Source organism: Cucurbita moschata, unplaced genomic scaffold (assembly GCF_002738365.1).
Source record: "Cucurbita moschata cultivar Rifu unplaced genomic scaffold, Cmos_1.0 Cmo_Scf00001, whole genome shotgun sequence".
NCBI lineage: Eukaryota > Viridiplantae > Streptophyta > Magnoliopsida > Cucurbitales > Cucurbitaceae > Cucurbita > Cucurbita moschata.
In genome coordinates, this window is record NW_019268517.1 from 5,826,511 (window position 1) to 5,841,525 (window position 15,015).

Genomic DNA, 15,015 nt, shown 5'->3' on the forward strand with positions numbered 1-15,015 from the left:
TGCACACAACTACTTAACATGAAACTAATTTATTTTGAGAAATAAAGCTAACAGACACCTAATAAGAATGAATAACTTGACTAATTCAAACTAGCAATAAGTTGCACTAAATTGTGACAAATAGAGTTTCTATTTTAGCTTTGTTGAGAGCTCAGCTTTTACTTTGCAAATTCTTGTGTTTAGAACTTGCATGCTAGAGTTATTCAAGTGGTAGTGATCAAACCTATTGTGGAGTGATTTGAATCAAGAGTTTAGAAATGAGTTTTCTTTACTCTTAATCTTGATCATCAAGGTAATCCGTTCCAAAACTTTCCCTTGGGTTGATTCCATATCAATTTCTTAATTTTTTTTTTAAAAAAAATCCAAGATGGCTACTTACTTCTTGTTTTGTATTTGAGGTCTCGTTTCTCGAGATTTTTGTACTTGATTTTCTCCGATTTTTCCTGAGCAGCTTTCTTAAAGACTCTAGTTTCTGGAACCATTAAGAATTTTATGAGAACTGCCAAAAAGAGGTTCAATTTGATGAAAAACTATGGAGATGAAGGTTTTTGGCCTTACGTGGCCGGCTCATTTAAACCGGCCACATCATCGTCTTCTTCCTCCCGCAGGGAAAGAAGACGCATTCACTCAATCACCGTTGAATGAGATGAGCTGTGAAAGTTCTATATTATGCCCAATTTTGGAGGAGATCCAACGACTAAATTTCAAGATACCGTGGATTATTTGCATATGGGTACGGTGGAGATCTGATTTGGTCAGCAGGAGAAATTCCATAATTTTTCGTTTCCTTAGAGGCAATTTGGTAATTTGGCCATTTCGGAATATTTAATATTATTTTTTCCAAAACATCCAAAACTTCAAAATAATTCTTTACCTCTTTTTGAGTATTTTTCTCTTATGAACACCTTGAGAATCTTCCAAGAAATTAAAAATTCTAGAAGTTTTGTAATAGCGAGAAAAAGTTCAATTTTCCCATATTTTCCAAACTTCCTTTATTATTTACAACGGAAACTTAGTACAACTTGGTAGAACAATATTTTTCCATTGTCGAGGCTTTATTGTTATTAAGGATCACATGTTCAACTTGAGATATTACATGATCTTAGGGCAAAAAGATTCAACAAGCATTCATTCTTCATCTACAAAATTAGATAGTAGTCGGTTCAATCATTATTTCATGTGTTACAAGCTGATTCGATTAAGCTTCAAAAATGAATATTTTAACGGTTGAAGTAGCTAATCAAGTTGCTACAAATTGATAAGTTGTTAGAAAATTTTATTTATTACTTTTAATTCCATAATGGTTGGCGTGAGAAGTTATGGAATTGTTGGCGGTGGGAAGTTATTTGTCCAATTGGCTTATGATTCGAAGGTTTTAGGATTAAATTATGGCCACTAACTCTATTTCAAAAAAGTTATTTTTGTTGAGAGACAATAATACCCACAAGTTAGCATGTAAAATATATAATTTTTATGAATGAAATTGAGATCTCAAATACTCTCACCTTTAGAATTTTGGGCATCATCTTTGACATTTCTATGCTTTATACCATTCTTGTGGTAGATTACATCTCAGTCATTCAATCAAGTCTTAATCAAGTTCTATTGTAGAGTAACTCAATTTAGAACAAAGTTCCAAATCTTGGTTCGAGATCTTTGATCTCAAGACGTAATCTAATTCTAGCTTTATCTCTTGGTTGATTTAAATTTTATATAAAGAGATGTTAATTTTTTTGATCCAAGGGTTTTTGCTTCAACAAAAGCTTAGATTGTTGGGTTGAGGATTAGGGTTGCCTTATCAATTGTCCTTGGGTATTACAAGTTTGGCACGTGAAAGAACGTGTGGAAGGTGCGTCTTGGCTTGTGGAAGCCTAGGTCAGATCCCCGTTTTTCCCTTTCGACTTCTTTTAACCTGTCTATCAATATTGGCCCATATTAACTTTAAAATTTATTAGATATAGGTGTTTTCTAATGAAATTAGGAAGGAATAACCCCTTTAAGGATGCAATAAGCAAGAAACGGGCTAGGTGACACAAGTAGCTTACTGAAGCCCTAGATAAGTTTTAACTTATTATTTATGTGAAGCATATCGATCATGTGATTAGGAGCTTAGTTACGATAAATGCATATGAATAGCATGACGTAAATTGTACTAACCATGAGTGCATGCATAGAATATGAGAATTTTAGAAATTCATGACATGTTATAAAACTCTAGTTTATGCTTAAAGACCTATCATCATAATTAGGCCTCATGTAGACTTGTAGTTGGATGAATGGTAGGATGGGAGGGTATGTAGCCTAATTAGTTTACTACACCCCGTATAACCCCTGACCAACACTCTGAACGCTAAAGTTGGGAACATGAGTATTCCTGATTGTTGGGCTGTGTGCTATTCCTGACAGAGCTATATTTGACCGAAACCAGCTCTTATATACGAGTCCGAAATTCATGATAAAGCATAAATAGAATTCATAGGTAAAGAATAGTTAAAATACCTTAAGACCTATTATCACCTGGTTATCCAAAACTTCTTTGGAAGTTAGAAAGGGAGTCTATGATTTGATGGACTGAGGACTTGATCCGCCCAAAAACATTCAAATTGAAGGTTAATTATAAAACTTAAATGTACAGTAACTTAACAAGGTACTGTATATTTAGTAAACTCATTAAAATTAGTTTTCTTTTCGGATAGACGAGATGCACTGTGATGGGGACGATGTTGTAGATGAGCTGGAGATTTTAGAGAACTTACTTAGATCTGAATCGATTTTGTTGGATCTACTTTTTGTCCTATTTTGAAAACTAGAGGTGTATAATTGTTTATAGTTTTATGACATACCGGTAATGATGGTTGCATTCTCTTAACTAGTTTTAAAATATAAAACTTTTTGTATAAAATTAATTAAGGTTAGTAGTAATGACTGTAAGTCGAACTTCCTGGGGAGTGGGCGTTACAACAAACGATTTCATAAAAAAATTTAGAAGGGCTCAACAAAACATGCACCGGACTAAAATCTAGCCTGATTTTTGTACGTAAAAAATAAGTTCAAACAAAAATAGAACTTGAAATTGGCAAAAATGATTGGAAAACACAATGAATGGTTGTTTTCAAACAGGCCTCAATAAAAGTAATTTTCATCATAGAATCCAAGGTAAAAATTAATAGATAAACATCATTTTCATCCATAGAATGGAAGGTAAAAATTAAAAGGTTTGGATTAGAGATAGAAATACTTACCTACATGTGTAGATCTAAGAGAGGAACCTCTCCACAAACGTAGAACTCATCCACAAATGATCTCCTACCATAAATCTTTATTTTTGGTACATGCAACCTCAAAATCCAAACCAATCAAAAATAGTTAGAGCCAATCCGTTGGTGGATAGAAGTCACAAAATATATATATATATATATGAATAGATCTAATAAAAGAATGATAACCTAAAGTCAAACTCAGGAGGAGGTAAGAAGTAAGGAGGAAAGGCATGAGTTGAAAGAGAAAAAATAAGAGGGACGAAGCATATATAGGATTTGTGCAAAGGCAGAAGGAGAAAAGAGAAAATGAAAGGGAGGAAAAATGTTTAGAGACGAACAGTATTCGAGGGAGGAGAAGAGTTTGAAAGAACAAAGAGAGGGACGACGTCATAGAGGAATCACTGCAAATGAAGTAAGATTCAAAATACATTGTCGATCAAATATCTCAAGACAAAAACATTTGATTCAGACTCGAACTACTCCAAAAGCAAGATTAATTATGTCAAGTTTTTAGTAATCGTAAACATGCAACCTAAACACATAGAATCGTACAAAATTTAGTGATTGGCCAAAGAAAACACAAATAAAACATTAGTCTATAAGACATGTCAAGAGTTGTAATTTTAAATAAAAAATTCTCTAAAATTTGCGAGCCGTTCATTTCATGATGTGAATTACAACAATCTTGTGACACATTTTCTTCCCATGATTAATGTGGTGGTTCATATACATAGAATCATCGGTCACTATGTAAATGGTTCAAGTTATCCAAATAATTCACATATTTCTCCATAACCCATGTAACTTGCAGCTTTCTCGCTGTCCTTTTTAAGGGAACTTTCTCACCGACTTTCAACAATCTGGAAATTGAAATCTTTAATGGATTCAATTTTTTTTTTTTATAACATTAGTTTTGATATGTTTGGAATAACACCTAGCATCATTTTGGTGGCCCAAACAATTGGAAAACTTTTAAAGCTGTGTTGAGAATTTGATTTGAAGGGTATTTTCTTCATTCAATCAGTACAAAAATTCAGTAACAAACGCAACTGTATTTCACTCAAGATTAAAGGCAAATGAACACCAAGTACCTTGCTACATTTCCGCTGAAGACATGCTCCAATCCTGTCATGTACTGATTTATGTACTGATTTATACATTCTATGAACTCAAATCCACACTACACCGTGTATTGAAGAAAATCAAACGCACATTAAATCGGAGTCATCACCAAAACTCGCAGTCAAGCCAAAACTCTTATTAAAACATCAGGGGAGTAGGCTGACAAGGTAGAGAGAACACAATTCTGGACCAAAACCAAAATTATTGCATTGCCTGTCCATTCAATATATGGTAATTTTTAGCACATATTATTAATTGAAACCTTGGCTAATTCCTCAACTTTTTGCATCCTAATGGAATAAAAGGTGAGTAGTATATACCTCTTGTTTGTTTCAATAAGCGATATTGTTTCCTCCCATCACCGAGAACAAACTCTGAATGAAAACTACTGCACGGATGAACGTGGCCGGAGGATTCCCTTCCATTGGAATATCCTTGACCTCTTGGGTGTTGATGTTGTGCAAAACCACCTGCCCTTCGCTGGCCTCCATTAACAACTCAGCAGAGCTCACAAACGCCAGTGGCTTCTCAATTCCAAAACCAGGGGCTATTGTGAATACCTTTGTCCATGAAACCCCAACAAAATCCTTCTCCATTTTCCAAATGTCGAACCTTCTTTCATCTCCACTCTTCGGGTAGTGAAACAAAACCATGGATCCATTCAGAGTCCCAGCACTTCTATACTTCTCATCATCTAGCTCAAAACTCTCCGGCACCGAAATTCGTCCAAACACCTCCTCACTCATGTCGAACGACAATATAAATTCAGTATCATCGTCCTCCGCCCACCAGTAAAACATTCCTTCGTAATACATCTCAAACGAAGGGTTCCAAATTACAAAGCCACAAACAGGGGTTTGAATTTCTCTCCATCTGTTTTTACTTAAATCGAAGATTTCTACCCTAGGAAGATGATCCACTTCAATAAAACGCACCATATCCGTCATATCCGCATGATACATAACCCTAACTACTTTTAAATCCCCAGTTTTCGAATTGTACCCGAATCCAACAGCATTGGTAACAGAAGTAAGCGCTGGTTCGGCGAGAATAATCGTGGGCGGAAGTTCTCGAATATCTGCGGTTGAAGGATTCCACAGGTAAATGCCTGTATAGAGATCGCTGAGACAAACTAAGCCATGAGAATGGCCGCGGATGTCGTAATTCGATATCTCACATTCATCAGGATAGTAACAAAGGTATGGATAAAAGATATTCAAAACCGAGCCAGATAGGTGAAGGGGATACGGGAGAAAGGAATATACGTACTCCTTATTATTAGACTCACTCGTAACAAGACGCTTCAGAAGAATGTGATTCGGAAATGAATTTGAAAAATGCTTGTGTGCAAAGTTATGGTCGGTGATTGTAACGTACCAAGACCTACAAACAGACTTGAATCGGACCAGAGATTTAGCTGGAAGCCACGAAAGAATCTCGACCACCAGGTCTTCCGGCAGATGGTCCTGCGTCGCCATTACAGAATTTGAAACCATAGATGGAGAATGCCGATGTTTTGTAAATTGGCGCCTTTTGTTTGAAATATATTGCAAAGGAGTGAAATTCCGTTTTCAGCCCTGGGTTTACTTATTTCATAAATATATTTTTATGGTTTACTTATTTCATAAATTATATTTTTATTATTTTTATTATTATTATTATATTATTTCATAAATTAGTCCTAATCAATAATCTTAAAATACTGATTAATCTATCATATAATTTATCTTTATCTTTAAAGAATGTGGGTTACTTTTGTTCTTTATATAATTTAAAATTTCTATTTTTCACCTAATAAGGATTTACTCATTTATTTCATTATTCTTCTATTGCAATTTAAGTAATATCTACCGTATCAATTCAACGTCAAATTGAATCTTTCCCAAAAACTTAAACAATAATTTTTAACATCCCAAGTTTTTTATTTTTTGTAATAGCGAAGTTTCAAAATAAAATTTAAATGATGCAAACATTTTAAAAATGATGTTCTAAAGTTTTAAAATTATAAAGTATGTTTAAATATATTACCCGTCCAATGTAAGTAAAAAGTGAGAAGTTTGTGAATTTCACATTATGGTATGTATGTATATGTTTATAAATAGGCCTGAGCTTAGTAGGTATGCATACGTTTATTATTTTCTTAATTGTTCATTGTGAGGAAAAGCTTAATATAATGTGCTCCAATTGTGTTTGTATTTTAGTGGAAGAAGTAATTTGGGAAGAGAAGTTAATTTTTGAATGAATTTCAAGCATAATCCTTTTTCCTTTCCCACAAAATTTTGAAACTCTTGGAATAGAGCTTGGGTTATATGTTAAAAAAATAAAGACAAAATTCATTCAATTCTCTACCTCAAAATATCATAACCCAACCTTAATTTGTCATTACTTTTTCTTTTTAATTTTTAATCACTTGAACTGACTCAATTTCACATCAATAAAAGTAACAAAGAGTTTCTAAAAGATTTAATACGCTAATACTCGTAAATTTTTACATATGTTTTATTATACACCTACAAAAGCTATCAAGTTTTTGTTGGGAACCTAATTGAGCAATGGTACTGAGTGTTATGCACCTACCTAGATCCATGGCAAGATTTCGTGAAGGTAATTGGAGAACACCTCTTCTAAAATTCTTTTACATATATTTTATTATACACCTACCTAGTTCCATTTGCAAGATTTTTTTTTTTTTTTTTTTTTTTTTAAGGTAATTGGGGAATCTAATTGAGCTACTTTAGTTATTGTTGGACTACAGTGAGTTAGAGCAAAAAAAAAAAAAAAAACAAAAAGCAATAGTACCTGAAAACTAATCTCCTCCAAATTTTAGTTTATGAACAAAATTACTGGCTTGAAATTCATTATGGATCCACAAATAGATTAGGTCTAGGAACCAAAGATTAAGAGAGCTTAAAGTTCAACCAAACCATGAGCTAATCAAGAAATGGTGACTAATATTGCTAGAAACTTTGAAAATACCATATAACATATGCGTACCTAGATGTGGAGGAGTTAAGCCCATGCATAATCATACTCAAATTTCAAGCTGCAAAGCTAGTGATGTTCCAAATGTTGGAAACCTATGGCAAAGAACAAGGAAAATTGAAGAAAAAAAAAAAAAAAAAAAAAAAAGAAAATGAATTTTTTCTAATTTTTATCCGAACTTCCCAGCTTTTTAAACTTCTAAACTTTTCCTAAAAAAGAATTTCAAGATAGTTAGGAGAGAAAAATGGTTGAGAGGAGTAAATAAAATTTGGGAAAATTATGAATTTTTTAATAAAATAGTAAAAAATTGCCAAATTACCAAATTACCTCTGAAAGTACGAGTAATTATGAAAATGTCATTCCGGTCAAAATAGAGTATCCACAATAACCTTCTGCACAAAATCCATCCAATCTAAAAATACAGTGGTTGGATCTCCTCCAAAATTGGACACCATCTAGAACACTCACACATCATCACATCTAACGCCTAGAATTTAAAACCAAAATCGACAAGGCTCTAATGGAAGCAGATAATTTCGGTGGAAAGCAGATAATTCGGGTGAAAGATCCAGAAAACTCAAGAATGGAATCATGATGATTCTGGACGTTTCAATGGTTTCAATGGTGGTGGATCATCAATTTATAAATTATGAATCAAGTGAAACTAACAGGGGCAAGAAGCGAGCTTAATCAAGTCCTCAATTGAGAGTTACGAGCGTTTAGATTTTGGGTATCGTATTCTCGGGTTAACCTCGAATTTGGAAGCTATAGTCCACCATTCCTCCTCAAACATGTTTCTACATGTTCTAAGCAAGATTACCCATAATTTTGATGAGGGAGGAAGCTTCGAAAACGTCCCTATCCTATTCCCCCAACTCTGTCCGCCATTGAAGGAAGTTCAAAGTAGAGCTTGAATCCAATCTGCAGCTATAGACCTATTCACCAAGTGAGTTCTATCCCAAACGATTTCTGCCCACTTAAGGAACATTTTCAAAGAAGGTTGCGAAGAGAAACGACCTAAGGAACGTGCATAATCAAAGAAATTCGATATCGGATAAGATTTGGAGGTAAAACTTGAATTCTTGCTTACGGTCTTTAATGCCCAAAATTAATGATTTCAGTAGCTAGAAGGGAGTAAATGAAGCATGTTTGATGGAGTCAAGTGCTAATTCGTCTCGAGTCTAGCTGCTCAATAGATGGAAAACAGCATTCTCGGTTGAATTGCAGACCAAGGAAGGAAAGTCAAAATTTGCCTCAGCAATACTCAATTGTCTCCTCAGAACCATCCCTCTTAGCTTAAATGAAGTATAAGGAATATTTTCCTTGTAGGAGGCCTGGTCTAATAGAGCCTACACGGTCGTAACTAATAAAAATATCTTCTATTACTCTGATGACAAAAAAAGTTTTCTCTCTAGACGTCTATAACTTACGTTGTAGTTCATGAGTAGGTAAGATAAAAATCTCAAACTTTTCCTTGACACTCCGTCTTTAAGTTTTATGAAAAAATCGAGATGAGAAACTGATAAGAATCACGGTGTTCCAAATGTTCCAACTGGACCTTTACACGATCCAAGGCCAAGAAGATTCAACAAGCATTCATTCTTCATCTACAAAATTGGATAGGCTCCGTTCAACCATCATTTCATGTGTCACAAGCTGATTCGATTGAGGAATGACCATTTGGAGCTTCAGAAGTGAATATTTGCACGGTTGAAGTAGCGGATGAAGTTGCAAGCATTATTTCATGAGTTGTTATAAAACTTTATTTATTATTTTTAATTTCATAAACTTTGTAATAGTCAAATTGACTTCTTCTTTTGTGGAGATTTAAGAGGATCGGGCGGCCACTGCCTTCTTCTGTGGAGAGACTATAAATACCCATAAATTATTATGTAAAAGTAAGATTTGTGACGAATGAAATCATCTTTGTCATTTCTAAGCTTCAAGCAATTCTTGTGGTAGATTGCATATTCATTCAATAAGCGTGGATGAAGTTAAATTGTGTAATGACTCAATTTAGAAAGAGATTTCAAATCTTGCTTCTAGATCATTGATGGTAAGAGGTAACCTAATTCTAGCCTTATGTCTGGTTGATCCAAATTTTGTATAAAGAGTGTTAATTTTTTTTGTTCAACCGTTCTTGCTTCAACAAAAGCTTAGATTGTTGGGTTGAGGATTAGGGTTGCCTTATCAGAAACATCCCATAATGAGCTCGCAGAACTCGTTTTCAGACGGAGGAGCAAAGCCACACATCGTCTTCTTCCCCTGCAGTAGGAAGAAGACCATGACGTGGTTGGTTCTTTTGAACTGGCCATGTCAGCTCAAAAACAGAACCTCCTTGGTTTCTCATTAAATTAAACCTTTTCCTAATCGGTTCTCACAAAATTCTTCATGGTTTCAAAAACTAGACTCACTAAAGAGCCTACCCAAGAAAATTTGGAGGAAATCGAGTATCGAAAGCTCGAGAAACAAGGCCCAAACAACGAACAAGAGGTAAGTAGCCATCTTGAACCTTACTTAACAAATACTTTAGAAATCGCTTGTATTTCTATATGAACCCTAAACTAAGTATGACTTAAAGAAATATGAAAGAATAACACTGAGAACCGAGAGTTAAAGACTCCAAACTGATCAAGTTGTTTGGGATTTAAATAAAGTTAAAATAACCTATTAAATGAATTCTAGTGCGTATGAATTTTTAGTACTTGGTATATTATGACATGTTAAGATTATATATGAAATTTTGTGGTCATTGGATAGGAATAAGTAGCTAAAGCAACCATAATTTCCCTAAATAAATTACCTTCTGTTCATGACCTAGATGACCTCTAAATACTATGAACTTTGTATTAGACCTTATTTTATGATGTTAGATGATGTTGTTGTCTAGAGCGTTTCTCTCCTCCATTCTTCAGAAACCTTAAAAGACAAACTGCCAAGGCATAGTTTGGGATTGGCATCTTACTTCGTGGACTACAGCGTAAGTTGTGAATTTCCAAAGTTGGTAGAAAAGTTAATCTTCTGCCGGAGCAAAACGAGAGAATTTGTTATTGGGCAAGGCTTTCTAGACACTCTTGGGCCACACTTCCTTCACAAAAATCCTCCTTATACTTCACTTAATCTATAGGAATGAATTTGAAAGGGCGGCTTGGCCTGATTGAGGCTAATTTGGGATCTCCTCTTTGGTCTTCAACTAAACCAGAACACAGGGTTGAATTACTTCAGAGCTGAATTCGGGGCGAATCTCCATCAAATAAACTCATTTTAGTCCCTTAATGCTAATAGGATACTTAATTTTGAGTATTATGGACTCTAAACAAGGATCCGATATTGAATCTCTTCGATTATGCGTTAATTCTTTTTGTGGTCTTCTACAAAAATGATTATTGGATGTGCACAAACCAATTAGGATAAGTCCATCTTCGTAAATTCACTTGTAGCCTTGGATTGGATTTCACAACCTTTTTTCAAACTGCTCCAATGGTGGACATGATTGGGGGAATAGGTTTGAGGCGTCTTAGACGCTACCTTTCTTCACCATAATCTGTTTTAGAAGGTGTAGGATCAAGTTTAGAGAGAAATGGTGGATTGTAGCTCTCAAGTTTGAAGTAAACCCAGAAACTCGATACCTAGAAATGGAAGGTTTATAACTCTCGATTGAAGGCTCGATAACGCCTGTTTCTTGCTCCTAATAGTTTCCCATTGTTCATAATTTATAGAGGGAGGATGCATCACAAATGAAACGTCCAGAATTGCTATAATTTCATCCTTGACTTTTTTAGATTTTTCGCCAAAAAAAACCTTGCTTTGATCAAAGCCTCGCTGACCATTGTTTCAAATTCTAACCGTTAGATGAGATGAGTAGTGAACGTTCTAGATTATGCCCAATTTTAGAGGAGATCTAACCACTGGATTTTGAGATAGGGTAAATTTTATGCAGAAGGTACTATGAATTTCTGATTCTTGTCACTGTCGGCATTTTCGTAATATCCATATTTTCAGGGACAATTTGGTGATCTGGCCATTTTCAAATATTTCAATATTATTTTCAAATAAAAAAAAATCTGGAATTTTTCAAACAGTTCTTTACCCCTTTTCATCATGTTAGGAAGCATCTTGAGATTCTTCCACTATAAGAAATAAAAAAAATTCGGGATGTTTTGTAATAATTGGAAAACGTTCCATTTTCCCATATTTTTCCAACTTTCCTTTGTTATTTACAACGAAAACCTTGTACAACTTGGAAGACGTTATACTTCGCCATATTTTGGAGGCTTAATTTCTCTGGGGTATTACATTGTGATCCACCTTATCTTGAAATATGTTAAGGGTCAAAGCAAATTTAACTTTTGGCATGTAATATTGGTGGAGTTTATTGAAACATTTTCATATGTCATAAAACATAAACACGGTTAAGATAATATGGTAGTTGGTGCATTATCAGGAAGATACAATCTCTTAACTTCTCGCAAAAAAAAAAAAAATCTAGGATTTGAGCGTATGAGAGTGGCTTAATGGGACATTTTTGGGTTAATAAAACTTATTATATGTTGCATGAATACTTCAACGTGATATTCATAAGTTTTGTACTCAATGTTTTAAATGTAACAAAGCTAAGTATTAATCACAACCAAATGGATTGCATACTCTTTTGAATGTACTCAATAAACCTACTGATATATCTATACATTTTTTTTTGTTAGTCGCACACTAAAAGGGGAAAAAGATAGTATTATTGTTGTTGTAGACAGATTTAGCAGAATGGCTCACTTTATTGCATGCAACAAAATTGATAATGCAAAAAATGTTGCTGACTTATTTTTTAGAGAAATAGTAAGATTACATAGAATCTATAGGATTATTGTTAGTGATAGGGATGTTAAAATCTGAAGTAACTTTTGGAAAGTATTATGAGGTAAATTTGGTACCAAATTGCTATTTTCAACTACATTTCATCTTTAGACTAATGGGCAAATTGATATGGTTAATAGAACATTGGGAACGTTACTTAGGGCTATTATTTCTAAGGACATTAAGTATTGGGATGAATGTTTGCCATTCTTAGAGTTCGCATATAATAGAGCAATTCATAGTACCACTCATTGTTCTCCTTTTGAAGTTGTTTATGGAATTAATCCACTTACCCCTCTTGATTTGCATCATATTCCTTCTAATGTTTTTGTGACTGAAGCAACCACAAATAAGGTAGATTTGATCAAAAGTCTTGCTCAAAGAGGTGAATGAGAGAATTAAGAAACATAATTTCAAAGTTGTTTCAAGAATTAACAAAGGACGGAAGGAGCGATTTCCATCTAAAAGGAAGACAAAGTTACATCCAAGAGGAGATAGCCCTTACCATGTTCTTGAAAGAATTATTAATAATGCCTATAAAATTGATATTCGAGGAGAATTTTTATCAGATTCTTCTTTCAATGTTGTTAACTTGAGTTCTTTTGATGTAGGTGATTATTTTCTTGATTTGAGGATGAATTCTTTTGAAGAGGGATGATGATAAGGGTCATGGTGTTCCAAAGGTTGCAACTGGACCTATTACACGATCAAATGCCAAGAAGATTCAACAAGCACTCATCCTTCATCTACAAAATTGGGTAGGCTCGATTCAACCTCTACTTCATGTGTTACAAGTTGATTAGATTGAGGAATGACCATTTCGAGGTTGAGAAGTAAATATTTGCAAGTTTAAAGTTAGAATGGAGTTGCTATAAATAGCCCTTGATTGATAATTTTTAAAAAAAATTTATTTATTATTTTAATTTCATAACTTATTGCATTGGTATAATGGACATTTGAAAGGTAGTGGAGTAACTTACCATCATGCCCATAACTCCTCCTAGTGGGCATTTAATTGAATGATATGCTTGATCAAGTTCGATTGAGGAGTGACTCAATTTAGAACAAGGTTCCAAATCTTGCTTCTAGATCTTTGATTTTTGCACAACATAAACGTGACATCTTACTAGGTAAACATCGTACATGCATCTCATCGAGGTGAGGGAAAACATGAGACCCATGCATGATATCGTGCTAAGAGAAACATGGTGCACGACATTCCACCTAGAGTGAAAACATGGGTCTTGTGAAGCACCACGTGGTGGGAGGTCATGGGTCATCTTGCGTATGATTAGAGTACTACCTAGCATTCTTTGAGGGTCATGGTAAGTTAGGTCATGAGCTATGTTTCTTTTCTTTTTCATATCCTTAGGATAGCAAAATCTCGGCATAACATCAGACAAACCCTAGGGTAATGCGTAATGGTAATGCATCCTATCTTCATAGCATGCTTAGAATTCATGACCGTAAAGTAATCATGTCTAATTCTATAAAATATCATCCTCATGAGCTTAATTCATTCTTAATATCGCACTTGTCATAACATAATTCTTGAGCTCATAGAATTTTCGTGAATTCATTTAAGACAGTCATTAGGGATATTTTCGTCTTTTACTACTTAAGTCTTGGATCATACCCCAACATGTTATTATCGTAGTAATATTATTCATGAGTCTCGCCTATAATATTTCATGTCTTCATGTACCTGATTCTGGGTGGTTTTAGGATTTGTGTTGTGCTCTTCTTTTTGGTACTCGTGTGTTTGGAGTGTTTTCTTAGTGTGGTTTCTTGGGTTCCATCTCCAAAGTTATTTATAGAGCACAACCACAATATGAGTTTTATCATAAATTCTTAAAACCATAATAAGAGCTTGTGAACTTGTTAAGCTTGCCTAAGTCTTTACAACGAGCATGACATGTTTCTTGTGGTACTTAGGCAAATCATGAATCCTTAATAAAGTCTTTAAGGGAAAGTTTAGTAATTTCCTTTTTAAGTCTTGGCTTTTACCCCAACTATAGTCTAATGCCTTTAGAAACTTGCATAATTTGCATAATTTTAATCTTACATAAGTCTCTCTTAAGATCTTACCTAAGTCTCTCTTAAGAGAGTTCATAACGTTTAGAGGCTCTTATAGCCTTAAAAATATCTTAGAATCTTTATTGGGACATTTTGGTCATTTACCACCCATTTCTTAGTTCAAGTTTTTAATGTGTTCCAAAAATTTAAGGTCATTTTGATCATTTTACTTTTTATCCATAGTTGAGCCCCTATACATGCATTTTGATCATTTTTGATCATTTTACTCTTGAATCCTTTCATGACCTCTTATATCCTTGAAACTAGGTCATCTATCAAATCTGAGGTCATTTCGAGTAATTTGATCCATAAAACAACACTTAGGTATGTAAGAGAATTATGGTCATTTTGCACTTATCATTGGTTCAGAACTTAAACGAACTCCAATCACTATTAAACTTTATGCATAGCTTTAATATGTGATCTTAGGCCTACAATTAAAACTTCGTATCATTTAGAGGTCATTTAAGTCATGAACCGACTTTACATTACTATAGGGACATTATGGTCATTTTATATTGTTACTTGATTTAGATACTTAACCTTATCCAATGACTATAAAATTTTGTGTATAGCTTTAACATGTTATATTATGCCAAGCATTAAAATTTCTGTTCTTTCATGAACAGAAGAGTCCATTCAATGAATTATTTTAACGTTACTTGGATTTGAGCAAAACCCTTGGTTTAGGCCAATAACTCTGGACGTCGCTACGGACAACTAA

At 34.1% G+C, this 15,015-nt stretch overlaps 1 protein-coding gene across 1 annotated transcript; it reads right to left on the reverse strand.

The window, feature by feature from the left end:
* Positions 1-4,714: 4,714 nt before the first annotated feature.
* On the reverse strand, positions 4,715-5,860 carry LOC111446409 (F-box/kelch-repeat protein At3g17530-like). The gene has a single exon (XM_023085258.1). It carries the CDS (start codon positions 5,858-5,860, stop codon positions 4,715-4,717), a length of 1,146 nt encoding a protein of 381 aa, XP_022941026.1.
* Positions 5,861-15,015: the final 9,155 nt, after the last annotated feature.